Source organism: Nylanderia fulva, unplaced genomic scaffold (genome assembly GCF_048542155.1).
Source record: "Nylanderia fulva isolate GAGA-0341 unplaced genomic scaffold, ASM4854215v1 Scaffold944, whole genome shotgun sequence".
NCBI lineage: Eukaryota > Metazoa > Arthropoda > Insecta > Hymenoptera > Formicidae > Nylanderia > Nylanderia fulva.
Window position 1 is genome coordinate 1 of NW_028191073.1, and position 14,636 is coordinate 14,636.

At 27.2% G+C, this 14,636-nt stretch overlaps 2 protein-coding genes and 1 long non-coding RNA gene across 4 annotated transcripts; 2 read left to right on the forward strand and 1 right to left on the reverse strand.

Annotated features, from left to right (window-relative positions):
* The first annotated feature begins 536 nt into the window (after nt 1–536).
* On the forward strand, nt 537–1,191 carry LOC146719561 (uncharacterized). Its single transcript, XM_085490030.1, has 2 exons — nt 537–941; nt 1,042–1,191. The coding sequence occupies exons 1-2, from the start codon at nt 537–539 to the stop codon at nt 1,189–1,191; spliced, it is 555 nt and encodes a 184-aa protein (XP_085346156.1).
* A 2,375-nt stretch (nt 1,192–3,566) lies between these two features.
* Nucleotides 3,567–7,286, forward strand: LOC114936534 (uncharacterized). Of its 2 annotated transcripts, XR_014926479.1 has the most exons (7): nt 3,567–3,691; nt 5,378–5,716; nt 5,809–6,251; nt 6,369–6,499; nt 6,638–6,752; nt 6,888–7,031; nt 7,095–7,286. XR_014926479.1 is itself a non-coding variant. In XM_085490029.1 (6 exons), the coding sequence occupies exons 3-6, from the start codon at nt 6,159–6,161 to the stop codon at nt 6,975–6,977; spliced, it is 429 nt and encodes a 142-aa protein (XP_085346155.1). In that variant the 5' UTR covers nt 3,567–3,691; nt 5,378–5,716; nt 5,811–6,158; the 3' UTR covers nt 6,978–7,286. The 2 variants fall into 2 exon arrangements, 1 of the variants encoding a protein (XP_085346155.1); XM_085490029.1 differs by having other exon boundaries at nt 5,811–6,251; nt 6,888–7,286.
* On the reverse strand, nt 3,567–14,383 carry LOC146719562 (uncharacterized). The gene is made up of 2 exons (XR_014926480.1): nt 13,341–14,383; nt 3,567–3,760 (listed from the first exon to the last, which is right to left on the reverse strand). It is a non-coding gene; the product is annotated as an uncharacterized LOC146719562 (long non-coding RNA).
* Nucleotides 14,384–14,636: the final 253 nt, after the last annotated feature.

A 14,636-nucleotide genomic window follows, 5' to 3' on the forward strand; every position in this document is an offset into this window, starting at 1 on the left:
TCATTATCAAAAATTTATTATAATATTTTATGGTCGTATTTCAGATGGCCCTTTACGAAGAAAAGATATGAAAGTCTTAAAGAAGAAGAAAATGAAGAAAACATAAACTTTGTTACAATGGGCATAAATTCTGCGACACAATTGCGAAATTATTTGTCTCTAATTCTTTTTCATGATTATTATTACAATAAAAAATCAAATCAAAATTATTTCGATGACTCAATTAATAATGTAGTATTGGAATTCGATGATGTAAAAAAATTCAGTGGTAATATCGATAAATATGTAAACCGTTTGAATGAAAATCTACTTGTTTTTAAACGTATAAATAAACCTATAAATGTGCTAAAATATATGTTTTATATTAAAGAGATCAAATGCTTGTTAACACAATTTCCACAGTAGGATCTTCATATATATTATAATGCTACTATTATTACAATTTATTGTATTTATTCATTAGTTAATAATTTAATATGTATATATTTTTTAGGAAAATTGACTGCAATTCAATCCAAGAATTTTGCAATATAGAAATGTCTCACTATGAGAAGCTATCTTCGATACGAAATGAGTTGGACAGATATATAAAGAAACCTGAAAGAGAACAGTTTTTGGAAGAAACATGTACTTTCATAACACAACGTATTCAATTTCGAAAAGATGTATGTTACACGAATGTAAGTGCATCATTGGATACAATCGCACAAAAGGTACTGACTTGTCTCAGAGTAAAGCATCCGAACCATTCGATATTCTCTACGTCTGAAGAAACTTTTTCCTATTGGAAAAGCAACAATATCGCAGACAATCATTGGGATGAAACAGAAAGTACGCAGATTATGGATACACTCCAGGAATATATATTTAGCATCTTGAATTTTCGAGCATGTATCTCCTCATTTTCACCCAAAGATATCAAATGGATTTGTATAGATTATGTAAGTTATTAGAGATTATAATATATATAATTATAGGCCATATATGTATATATTATATATTGTTCTTAATATTCTCTCGCTTTGATCAATTTGTTCTGTATTATACCTGGCACAGGTATTACAAAGTAAAGTTGGTGAAAATATCATTGTATATACCATATTTAATAGCGTGGCTAGAAGACTTGGTCTACGTTGCGATCTAATAAATGTTTACACTGTAATCTGTATATTTTGGAAATCAAAATTGTAAGTATAGTTATATATTAGATTCGACATTATCATTATTTTTCGATAATCTTTCTTTTTTTATTATACGCATACATATATAATTTTTTATTATAAAAATTTTCATATGATTAAGATAATATTTTAATTGTTTACAACGTCACGAATAATTTAGAAAATGAACGATGTTTTTACATAGAAGACGAAAATTTCCCGAATTGTCTTCATAATTATCTACCAGGTTACAAGTCTTGTGAAACAAATCATGACGTCATCAAAATAAGAACTGAAAAGGTTGAAACTTATTTATTACTTCTATTAATTTTAAGTTATTAATATGCTTGTAAATTGACAAGCAATTAATAAATTACATTATATGTGTGTAGAAAGAAAAGAAACGTACATTTCTCATTTCTTACATTATAATTAGATTCTTGTTTACATTTAATCTTTTTTTATGTTTTATTAACTTTTTCAGATGTTGGTCATGATAAAAGATTGTGTTAAAACGTTTATATGGACACATAATAATCTATTTGGGATTAGTGAATTGTAATGTGTAAAAAACATACGCGCACTAACATAATCGCTAGTTAGTATATAACATATACCATTGTAAAAATAAAGGGCATTGTGAGATATTTTCAGATAACAATTATGTATAATTTACAAATTTCTATAATTTAACGTGTTTTAAGTGTTTATTGAGACATTTATTCACAAAAAATCAAAGTAAAAAATTTACAGTTTCTGTCTTATTTTAAATAGTAGAACACATAAATGAAAACGTGAAATATGCTGTGGAAATTATCATAATATATAATCCACCTACAGATCAATCTACAGATTTGGACCAACATAATAGATAATAGGATGTTATTGACATATACATATATACATACATGTTCGACAATTGAGAATCAACGATGAATAAAATATAGCTATTATCTTTCTGCGATATTTATTGTATTCATTAATATAAATAATAAAGTAAGAAAATTTTGTGACTACATTAATTTGAATTAGTGCAGAAGAATTAATAAATCTTAAAATAAAAAAATTAATTAGTTTAATAACTTTTTTTAACACTTTCAATATATGCAAAATATGACGTAATAAATTTGCCATCTATTAATATCTATTATTTTGAAACATATATAATCGATAGTGTGTTGCATTTGTATAAGTATAAATAAGTATGTTAATAAAAGACAATGATTTTTATATTTTCAAATATACATAATTCTTTTGTATTGAAGGAGACGATAAAAGCTTATAAATGATATTAGATTTTGTATGATATTAGCATAATTTCAGATTTTGCAAATTGATCTCAATTTTAGAATCTCAATTTTAATTCTTCAGTTTCCGATTCAGCCGACTTTTGGACCGATATACTTTGCTTTTCTACATCTTTGTAGGGAGATCAAAAGGAAACATAATCAAAGGGAAATAAAATCTTAAATTGAGATTTATTCAGAAACATCTGCGTTGAGTTCGCATAGTCTGTTCATTTTGAGTTTGTATTTAATCCATAAAATTTTAAATTCTTATAAAGTTTAGATTACTAAAATATATACACCCCATATATACGCCCGAATAAAACTACATATAATTGTAAAATATTCTTATATAAACTATTTGTACATGCATCATTTATTAAATATTCGTATTGTAAATCGGAAATTTTATTTTAGTTGAGAATTTTATCTGTAAAGATTTGAAAAATGCAAAATGTAAATCTCTCTCTTTCCCTTTCTCTCTTATCGAGAACATTTCATAATGCACAGCACTGGAGTTGTAAATTGTAAAATATACATACATAAAAGTTGGTAAAATTTAATAAAATAAATGATTACTTGAAATAAAATTATTTTAATTAAGCTTAAATAATAAATATTACAAATACATGGAAATTAGTAAGATTTTAAATAACTGATAAATTTGAAAAAATATATTATTTTAATTAAGCTTAAATAGCGAACAATACATAAATAAATAATAATAATAAAGAATAATTAATAAATAACTTATTAACCACGTTCTATCTTTCAAGTGCACAGGAAAAAGTGGAAATTTTTGCTAGTTCTTAATTACATTTTCTGCGCATGCCGTGACAAATTCTTATACCTGTATCTTAGTGAAAACAAGCAATAAGGCTTTAAAATTTGGGGTCACATTTCATAATAAAGAACAGACCGTCTGTAGTGTGGAAACGTCTCTCGTGTACATCAAACACACATCTGTGCTCTTTGTAATCGGCAGACTCATTTCGTGTACTGTGAAAAGCAAGAAATTAATTACGCGAATAGTATATTGCAATCACTTTAATTTATATTCCTTTCTTGTGTTTCGTTTTTCATAATGTCTGATTGTAAGATAACGTGCTTACCAGAGATGATAAGCTACATTCTCAACGATAACGTACTCACTATTGAAGATATCATTAACTTTCGATGTGTGTGCAAGCAATTTCGTTATGCAGCCAAATATGACAAGTTCTTGGAAAAAAAGTTATTTCAGAGGTAATTCTTGTGATGTGTAAATCTTTTTATTTTGTCTCATTAACGCCTGTCGCACAATGTATATCACTTCTGCGAAGAACGTACATTATTATTAAATAATAAATAAAAAATATTCGAAAAATTAGACATGTTGCATATTAAATTATTCGCTTTCATTTTTTTCTATTGCTCAATAATTTTGGCAAACTCTACCGTTATACATATATAATAACATATACATATATACATACATATATATATATATATATATATATATATAGAATGTAAACGTTAAATATACTGATAAGAATTCATAATTTTCAACTGTCAAAATTAAAAGACCAAATATTTTTCGACCGATACTTGCCAATTGATGTTTGTCTAATTAATCACACATTGTTTCGACCACGGAGTTTCGACCATAATTTTGGTCCATCGCACACTTGACAGTACACTTGAGAACGACAGATATTCTATAAAACGTGTAAGGTTGGGGAACGCTCCTTCAAAAGCGCCTTCAATCCCTCAGGGTAAGAATAAAGAATTGAATTGAATATATATATATATATATATGGAATGTAAACGTTAAATATAATATACTGATAAAAATTCTTAATTTTCGGCTGTCAAAAATTAAAAGACTAAATATTTTTCGACTGATACTGGCCGAATGATGTTTATTTAATTAATCACACAAAGTTTATATTCGTGATTGAAACAAACAGGATTGATATTTTTTTATCGGTTTTTCAAATAAATAACTGAAATCATAATAAAATCTTCATAAAAGTAAAAGCATGCCAAGTAACATTTATAAACACAGTCGACATTGAATGTAAATATGTTTTCGGAAAAATTGTTCTAAAAATTATTTTAAAAAATTTTTAAATATACACACACACAAACATTAATGTTTATTAATAGCATGTAGAATACACATATAGAATTACGCAATATACATATTAAAGTCAAAATTTGAAAATATAATTTTAATATACTTTTAGGAATATGTAGTTCAAAAATAAATATTTACATAGATAACTAAAAATTTAAATTGAATATTATATATTTTATTTTTATGATTAAAGTATATAAAGAAGTGACATACATGTACTCATGCTTTGAATTGTATACTTCAAAAAATTTATTAATTTGAAAATTACTTGTGCAATCACATTGTTTACTATCATCAAAATTTGCTATGTGTTATCTGAATAAAATTAAATGGAAAAACTATGGCGTCATCTTATCTGCATATAGATAGTAAAAATATAAATTATCTTTATATCTGCATTTTAGATAAAAAAATTATTATCTTTACTATATAATTTATCTAGAATAATTTTTAGATCATTTTGGTGTAGAGTCATTGCACTTAAAAATACTTAAACTAGACAGTAAAGCGATAAAAATTTATAAATAAAAATATAAATACATATATTATTGTATTCCTCTTATAATTTATGTTTTGTATAACTGTGTTTACGTAAGCAATCTTAAATATTAACAATTATCTAGATATATCGCCATATAATTATATATTTTGTCTAGATATACTTAAAACAAAATCATCTTTATCCTATTTAAGATGAATTACATACTTTTGTCTCATCTTTATCTAGCTAATTTTAAATTAATCTTGACACAACACTTACAATTAGTATCATTATCAAATATTTATTACAATATTTTATGGTCGTATTTTAGATGGCCCTATGCAAAGAAAAAATATGAAAGTCTTAAGGAAACAAAAGATGGAAAAAACATAAACTTTATTACAGAAGGCATGAATTCTGTGATTCAATTGCGAAATGATCTGTCTCTAATTCTTTTTTACGATTATTATTACAAAAATAAAGCAAATCAAAATTATTTTGACTTATTTGCTAATGTATTAACATTCGAAAATGTCATGAAATTTAGCGGTAATATCGATGAATATAAAAATCAATTTCTTGTTCCTAAAAGGACACATGAGCATATAGATGTGCTAAAAAATATGTTTTATATTAAGGAGATTAAATTCTTGTTAACACAATTTCCACAGTAGGATCTTCATATATATTATAATGCTACTATTATTACAATTTAATGTATTTATTCATTAGTTAATAATTCAATATATACAAATTTTTTAGAGGAATTCATCGCAAATCAATTGAAAGATATTGCAATATAGAAATGTCTCACTATGAAAAGCTATCTTGGATACGAAATGAGTAAGACAGATATAGTGTGAAACCTGAAAAAAAAACAGCTTTTGGAAGAAATTTGTACTTTCATAGTACAACGTATTCAACCTCGAAAAGATGTATGTTACACGAATGTAAGTGCATCATTGGATACAATCGCACAAGAAGTACTGAATTCTCTTAGAAAGAAGCATCCGAACCATTCAATATTCTCCACGTCTGATGAAACTTTTCCTTATTGGAAAACCAACAATATCAAAGATAATCATTGGAATGAAACAGAAAGTACGCAGATTATGGATACACTCCAGGAATATATATTTGGCACCTTGAACTTTCGACCCTGCAAGTCCTTTCGCGTACATATCAATTGTTTGTGTATAGATTATGTAAGATATTATAGATTATAATACATATATAATTATGAGCCATATATGTATATGCTATATGTTGTTCGTAATATTCTGTCGCTTTAACTAATTTATCCTGTATTATACCTGGCACAGGTTTTACAAAGTAAACATGGCCAAGATATCATTGTATATACAATATTTCATAGCGTGGCTAGAAGACTTGGTCTACGTTGCGATGTACTAGATATTGAAAATAAATTCTATATATTTTGGAAACCAGAATTGTAAGTATAGATATATATTAGAATCGACATTATTATTATTTCTCAATAATCTTTCTTTTTTTATTATACGCATGCATATATAATTTTTTATAATAAAAATGTTCATAATGATTAAAGTAATATTTTAATTGTTTACAGCGTCACAAATAATTTAAAAAATGCACGAAATTTTTACATAAAATACAAGGATTACCCGAATTGTCTTATTAATAATCGATCATTAATTTGGGGACGAGTCTTAACAACTAGAAAGGTTGAAAATTACTTATTTAAATTACACTAAATATGTATAGAAAGAAGAGAAATGTGCAATTTCTCATTTTCTAATTTATAATTACATTTTTGTTTACATGTCGTCTTTATATTCATGTTTAATTAATTTTTTTAGATGTTGGTGTATACAACAAATATTGTTGCCGCATTTATAAAAGAACAAAGATATATAATAAGAGCTTTGCTTTTATATGGAGATAATTAAATAGAGCATTATATAAGTATTATGAGTGCAAGTTATATACATATGATGCAAAATGTGAGTAATTATATTAATTTGAGCATATTTATGTATACTCATAATGACATTTTTTACAAACAGTTTCAAGATATCATATGTCCGTGTTTTGAGTAGCATATGAGCCTGCATCTGTGTCTATTTTTGTCATCATGTTTTAAGAAATATGAGTACAATATGAGTAAAGTACATCCGTGCACTAACAATCGCATATTAGTATATAATATATACAATTGTAAAAATATTGAATATTGTGAGATTCTTTTAGATAACAATTCTTTTACATAACAATATGTATAATTTACAATTTTTTATAAATTAACGTGATTTAGTGTTTATTGAAACATTTATTCACAAAAAAATCAATTAAAGTACAAATTTTACAGTTTGTGTCTTATATTTCGTTTTAAATAGTAGAACAAATAAATAAAAACAAAATATGCCGTAGTTGCATGGACCAACATAATAGACAGATGTCATATTGACATATACATGTATATATACGTATATGTTCGATTTCTGTAGAGAAATACTACGTCCCATTTTTGTATGCAATGTCAATTGAGAATCAACGACGAATAAAATATATTTATTGTTCTCTGCTATATTTGTTGTATTTATTAATATAAACAATAAAATAAGAAAAATTGTGATTGCAAGAATTTGAATTAGTGCAGTAGAATTTATAAATTTATAAATTTAGAAAAATTAATTGATTTATGAACTTTTTTTTAATACTTTAAGTATATGCAAAATATGACATAATTAAAATTTACCATTTATTAATATCTATTAATTTGAAACATTTATAATTAATAGTGTTGCATTTGAATAAGTAAAAACAGATATATTAATAATTAATGATTTTTATCGTTTGAAATATATATAATACTCTTGTGTTGAAGGAGACAATAAAAACGTATTAATAATATTAAATTTTGTATAATATATTGTATGATAATTGTAGATTTTGAAAATTTGTGCAAGATTCAAGCAAGACTTTAAAATTTGACTAATTCCAACAAGTTATATCTTTCTTTTATGTAGAGGATCTCTTCAATGGATAAGACATTATTTTAAGAAATATAACGAACAACGTTAAATATAAATTAAAATATATTATAATGTGGTAATTGTACAAAGACTTATACAAAAAAAAATTCTTTATATATCTGAAAATATAAAAAACACATAATTGAGAAACACATGCTTAGTGATGAAACAGCAAATGTACTCCGTATTTGGGTACAGAACACATTTAATGTCATTAAAATGTGACACTTTAATTTCCGTTTCTTTGAAACTTCTGTTAGAACACTCATCTTATATTTTATTTTTCAAAAATAAATTTATTAATTTTACAAATATGTTTCTTCAGTGATCGAGCGATTTAAACAATATATAATCTTCTACATCACGGTATATAATAATTTACACCCCGTATATACGCGCGAGTGAATTACATAAAATTGTCGAAATTCTTAAAATTGACACATTATTTATTAAAAAGAACAAAAAATAAACAGAAAGAAAGAGAGGAAAACAGATTGAAATATATTTCATATTATAAACAATGTCGTAACGATACTAATAATTCGTATAAATATTCGTATTTATAAATTAAAATAAGTTTAAACAAATTTAATTGAATAAAAATTAATAATCTGAACATTAATTTAAATGTCTGTGCTGTATTTTATAAATTTATAAATTCATTCTTTGATTTTATTATACGGCGCATTTATCATGATGTAAAATATATTAACTAATTCCGTTAGACAATCAAAGGAAGAACATAAATTTAATGGAATAAAAATCATAACAAAGTTTAACATAACTATTAACGAAGAATGTTTTCATCGTATCATTTATGCAGAGCATCTTTTCGATGGAGGTGGCATTTTTTTAGAAGGTATTAACAAACAATGTGAAGCATGCGATATCTGTGATAAAAATTTCATCCTATTATCTATCGATACATCTGTGATATATCATATAAAAATAAAGCATATAAAAATTTATACATAATGATTCAAGTGTGCGGCCTTCTTATTCTATATCAAAAAATATATTAAAATCAGATAATTGTACAAAGACTTATACCAAAATATTTTATATATCTGAAAATATAAAAAAACAATTGAAACACACCTGCTTAGAACAGCAAATATACTCCACACTCGGTTATAAAACACATTTAAGGTCATTCTGAAACGCAAGATTTGCGACAAATTTAATAAGATAAATAATTCTTTTAAATTAATGATATTTATTTCAATTTCATAATATCTCTGCACCTCTCCAAGAGCTACCAAAAGAATAAGTGAAAAACCGATAAATATAAATATTATTATTTAGTTTTTTTTTAGTGATTAATATAAACTTTTGAAAAATAAATGAACAAATATACTTAATGAATAAGAAAGTTAGTCTCGAAATAAACAAGGGTATGCGAGCCGAAGGCGAAGGTTTGTGTTTTAAATAATAAAAATTAATTTTTCCCCTATGTCATATAATTGTGCACGAAGCACGGAATTTGCATAGTGCTAACAATAAGATTATTTAGGAATAAATTTCAACTTGGTTCTCAATTTTAGAATCTCTATTTTAATTCCTAAGTTCTCGATTCAGCAACTTCTGGATCGATATATTTTGCTTTTCTACATTTTCTTAAGGGAATCAGACGAAAACATAGGAACTAAAATCTAGAATTGAGATTTATTCACAAACATCCGCGTTGAGTTCGCATAGTCTGTACGATTATTCTGACGTATGGTAATTAAATCGAAAATTAGTTTTGCATTAATCCTTTCAAGAAAAATTGAATAATGTAAAATAGATATTTTCTATAGTTAAAGAGTGCATGATATATTTTCTTCCTGTCACTTATGCTTTAATTGCATTTGCTAATCTTTACAGTCTTCTTTTCGGAGAATCGAGGATAAATACGCTTGTTGTTTTTTCTCTTAATAGTAAATTGAAGAGAGATTCCGGACCGCATTTCGAGAACAGTATATCCGATACTGACAGGCTTTTTTTACAGAAGGACGAAGAGGTAGGAACGATATTATTAGTTTATTTAATTAAAATATATAATTATTTATATAATTAATTACACAGGATATTAAAAAATTAGACCGATAAATCGAAAAAAAGACTTCAAAATTTTTGGTTAATACTATTTTTCTCTACGATATGTTTATTTATACTGAGTTTTATATTTATAATAAAAAATTGTTAACTTGACTAAACCGTTCAACTAAAAATTTTGTTAATTAAACATATTCAAATGAAATGTAACATTAAATATAAAAAACGTGTATTTGATTTAAATATTAATATATGTTCAACAAATGCATAAAAATAATTCTCTCTTTTTACACACACACACACAGTAAATGGTCAAAAATTCCTCCAATAACTTTATTACAGATGATAAACTAAAAAGTCACAAACTCGTATTTCATATGTAGTACCTATTAAAATTAAACATTATAGAGAAAATTAGTATTAATAAAAAATGTTAATTTTGAAGTCTTCTTTCTCCATGTGTCGATATAAGTTTTTAATATCCTGTATAATTAGAAAATAATTTTCAAAATTTGTCATTTATACACTAGAAAGAAATTTATTAATTTGACTAAACCTTTCAACTAAATTACTATTTTGTTAATTAAACATATATTACTATTTAAATAAAATTTACGTTTTGTTAAATTTATATCAATGTTATATTTATTTTAAATATGTCTATGTGGTCAATTAACAAAATAATATTTTGTTGAAAGATTTAGTCAAGTTAACCAATTTTTTCAGTGAACAATTAAAGAAAATATATTTCCAATTCATGGTTGAGTAATAATAAGTTAAAAGTTTAAAAAAAAGTTAAATAGTTAATTTAAAGTTAGTTGCTTATAAAATTAATTTAATTAAGTTGTCTGAAGAAAAAATTAACTCATTGTCAGTTAGAGTGAAGTTAAAATTAAATTAACTGAAATTAAATCAAAAGTTAGTTTTTCAAAACATTATTTATATTAAATTAGAATTTTGTTTGTTAATATTTTTAAAATTTATAATAACAAATAAAGAAATTTTGATTTTGATATAGAAATATATTTTTCTTGTAATTATAATTGTGTGTGTGTGTGTGTGTGTGTGTGTGTGTGTGTGTGTGTGTGTGTGTGTGTGTGCGTGCGTGCGTGCGTGCGTGCGTGCGTGCGTGCGTGCGTGCGTGCTAAATAACTTTAAACATAGCTTAATAAATGTAAAATGTATCAATTTTTAACTTGAACTAATTATTTTTGACCTAAACTTATTAACTTTTTTCCCAAGTTAATTTTTTAATCTCTGAATATCATTATTGGTTTTTGTAAGTTATAAATGTATTTTTAAATTAAAGTCATCATTAATTTTTGTTCATTTGTCATCACACACGCGCACGCGCACGCGCACGCACGCACGCACGCACGCACGCACGCACGCACGCACGCACGCACGCACGCACGCACACACACACACACACACACACACACACACACACACACACACACACACACACACACAATTATAATTATAAGATAAATATATTTCTATATCAAAATGAAAATTTCTTTATTTGTTATTATAAATTTTAAAAATATTAACAAACAAAATTCTAATTTAATATAAATAATGTTTTGAAAAACTAACTTTTGATTTAATTTCAGTTAATTTAATTTTAACTTCACTCTAACTGACAATGAGTTAATTTTTTCTTCAGACAACTTAATTAAATTAATTTTATAAGCAACTAACTTTAAATTAACTTAGTTTTAAAAAATCATGAACTTACCAGACCCTGATATAATTTAATAATAATATATAATAAAAAAAAACATTTTCAAGTATACGCAAGATTAATAAAAGCCACACTAAAAAAAATGTGTTAACTTGACTATAAACCTTTTAACTAAATATATATTACGTTGTTAATTGAACATATACAAATGTTTAAATTAAATATAATATATTAAGTCTAACACGAAATACATATTTGACTTAAATACTAATATATGTTTTGTTATAGATTTAATATCTTATATTTAATTTAAATATTTTTATATATGTTCAATTAACAAAATAATATTTAGTTGAAAGGTTTAGTCAAGTTAATAAATTTTTTTCACAGTGCAACTTATTTTAAAAATTTTTATTTAATTTGAACGTTGCGATCCTTTCCATTTGGAAATTACCCAACCCTGTTCCAATTTAATTTTGACAAAAATGATTTTCCTAAATATCAATCGCACTGTATCAACTGACGATTCGCGATTCGCAGATACGAAGAATGCGAGACATTCTGGCGCAGATGCAAGAGAAGCTCAAAGCGACCGGTCAAGTCGGCGGTGGAGGATTGAGAGGTCGAGTCGGCAGCCTCGGCAACGATTTAGATTCCGTGGACGTCGAGAAGAAGCGGAACAGTATTATAGACGTTTGAAGAGCGTAGATTATTTATCATACCCTCGGAATATATTTAGAATACAGTATTCAAAGTTTATAGCCCACCCGACCCATACAGCACAGATTATTGCAATTATATTGCAGCAACGTTGCAATGTTGCAAGTTGCAATGCAACATTATACAGACATTGCAGAGATATAGGTGCACAAAATTCCAGCACACTTGTAGCAACATGACATTAATATTTCGGAAATATTGCATGTAATCCAAATTCTATAATTTATATATTGTAATATATATAAATTAACTACAACATATTTTCATTAATAATTTATTTACATTTATATACCTGTATATGCAACATTAGTTTATAGTTGCAATAACAATGCATTATTGCAAATTCATAACATTGCAATATTTTGTTGCAATCTTCCAAAAAGCGGACATTTTAACATTGCTGCAATTCAACAGCAATGATGTAGCAACATTTTGCAGTGAATTTGCAATATTGCAATATTGCGGTGAAAGATTGTTGTAATGTTTTTGCAATCTATCGGTGCTGTATGGGGAGAGATCTGTACATATTTCGTTCAATTTCTGACAAGTTTTCCGATACAGATGTTGCGCGAAACGTAATAAAAAAAAATACTAAAGATTTTATCAAGCTTTTCGAGATTATATGTCAGTACGGAGACCAGGTAAAAATTTGTTATATATAATTATATATAAATAATTGTATAATTATACATATAATCGTAAAATTTATTTGGTTTAGAAAATATATTACGAGAAGTGCCGCAGAAAATTTATCTTGATCGGAAAACGTGAAAAGTCGAAGACTAACAGCAACGAAGACATAACAATTGTGACTCCAAGAAATTCAAGCTTACCCTCGACTCGTTCAATTCTCAGAAGCAGCCCGAGCTCGGCCACGAAGACCACCTGCTTATCGCCGATTCTCTCTTCACACTCTATTCGCACAAACTCAAGCACACTCGCGACGCGATACACACGTACCATTTTAAAATTTTACGACTCGGGGAAAAAAACCTTCATTCTTGGCGAAGAATTTACGAAAATACACTAAACACGCGATTCTCGGGTTCGTGCAAATCCACGGTGAGATTGTCAACATGTTTTGCAGCGATTGTAGAGTATTTGGAAACGAGTCTGCGAACAAAATTAATAACAACTTTTCTGATATGTATTTCCGATTTTATACTCGCTCGCAGGCAATATTTATTTTCAATAGTTTTAATTAGTTTTATTAATACGTACGCGCCGCTTCTCAGTCCTTCGCGAAAACAAATATATGTGATATTCTTTCTCGTTTTCATTCGGCACGTCTTTATCGCGACTGCGTTTTAGCAATAATAAGGTGTCGCTTGAGTCGCCGAAATTCGCGGCAAACTTCACTTATTCCTACCTGCGAGGAAGCGTCCAATTTCTGAAATTATTCCGAGCTCCGCCGCGACGATTGTCTATGTATCCTTGTAGACAATCATTTATTCCGACGCACAATACACATATACACTCGCGATGCATTACGCGTTTGCGTAGCTTGAAAAAAACTTCACTCAACGACGAACGACTTTCTCGCTCCTTTTCGCGACTGCGCGATTTTCACGTTTGACACGTGGCACCACTGACAGCAACTCGCGCACTTTCCGGTTGCACTGTTGAGAACACTGACTACGGTACGCGGCGCACACGTCGCGTTTGAAAAAGTTTACTTTCAACTTTATTAACGAAACCCGCGACGTATTTTCACATCGTTCCGATCGCAATTCGATCGACATATCAATCGTCACGCGTGTCCCGTACTTCCGCACGCGTCTGTCACTCGACTCGCGACAAAATACACGACAGATGCGAGAAAACGCGCGACGCGCGCGAGATCCGACCGCGGCGGTAGCTCGACTCGAACTGCGCAGTCGCGCGCTGTCAGCTATCAGCGCGGCCAAGGTCATAGCACGCAGCACGTACGGAGCGCGTGCCTTAATGTTAATTTATAAATACGAATATTTATACGAATTATTAGTATTGTTACGACATTATTTATACTATGAAATATATTTCAATCTTTCTTTCTCTCTCCCTCCCTGTCTATCTTTATTTCTTTTTAATAAATAATGTACATATTTGAAGAATATTCGACAATTTTATGTGGTTTTACTCGCGCGTAT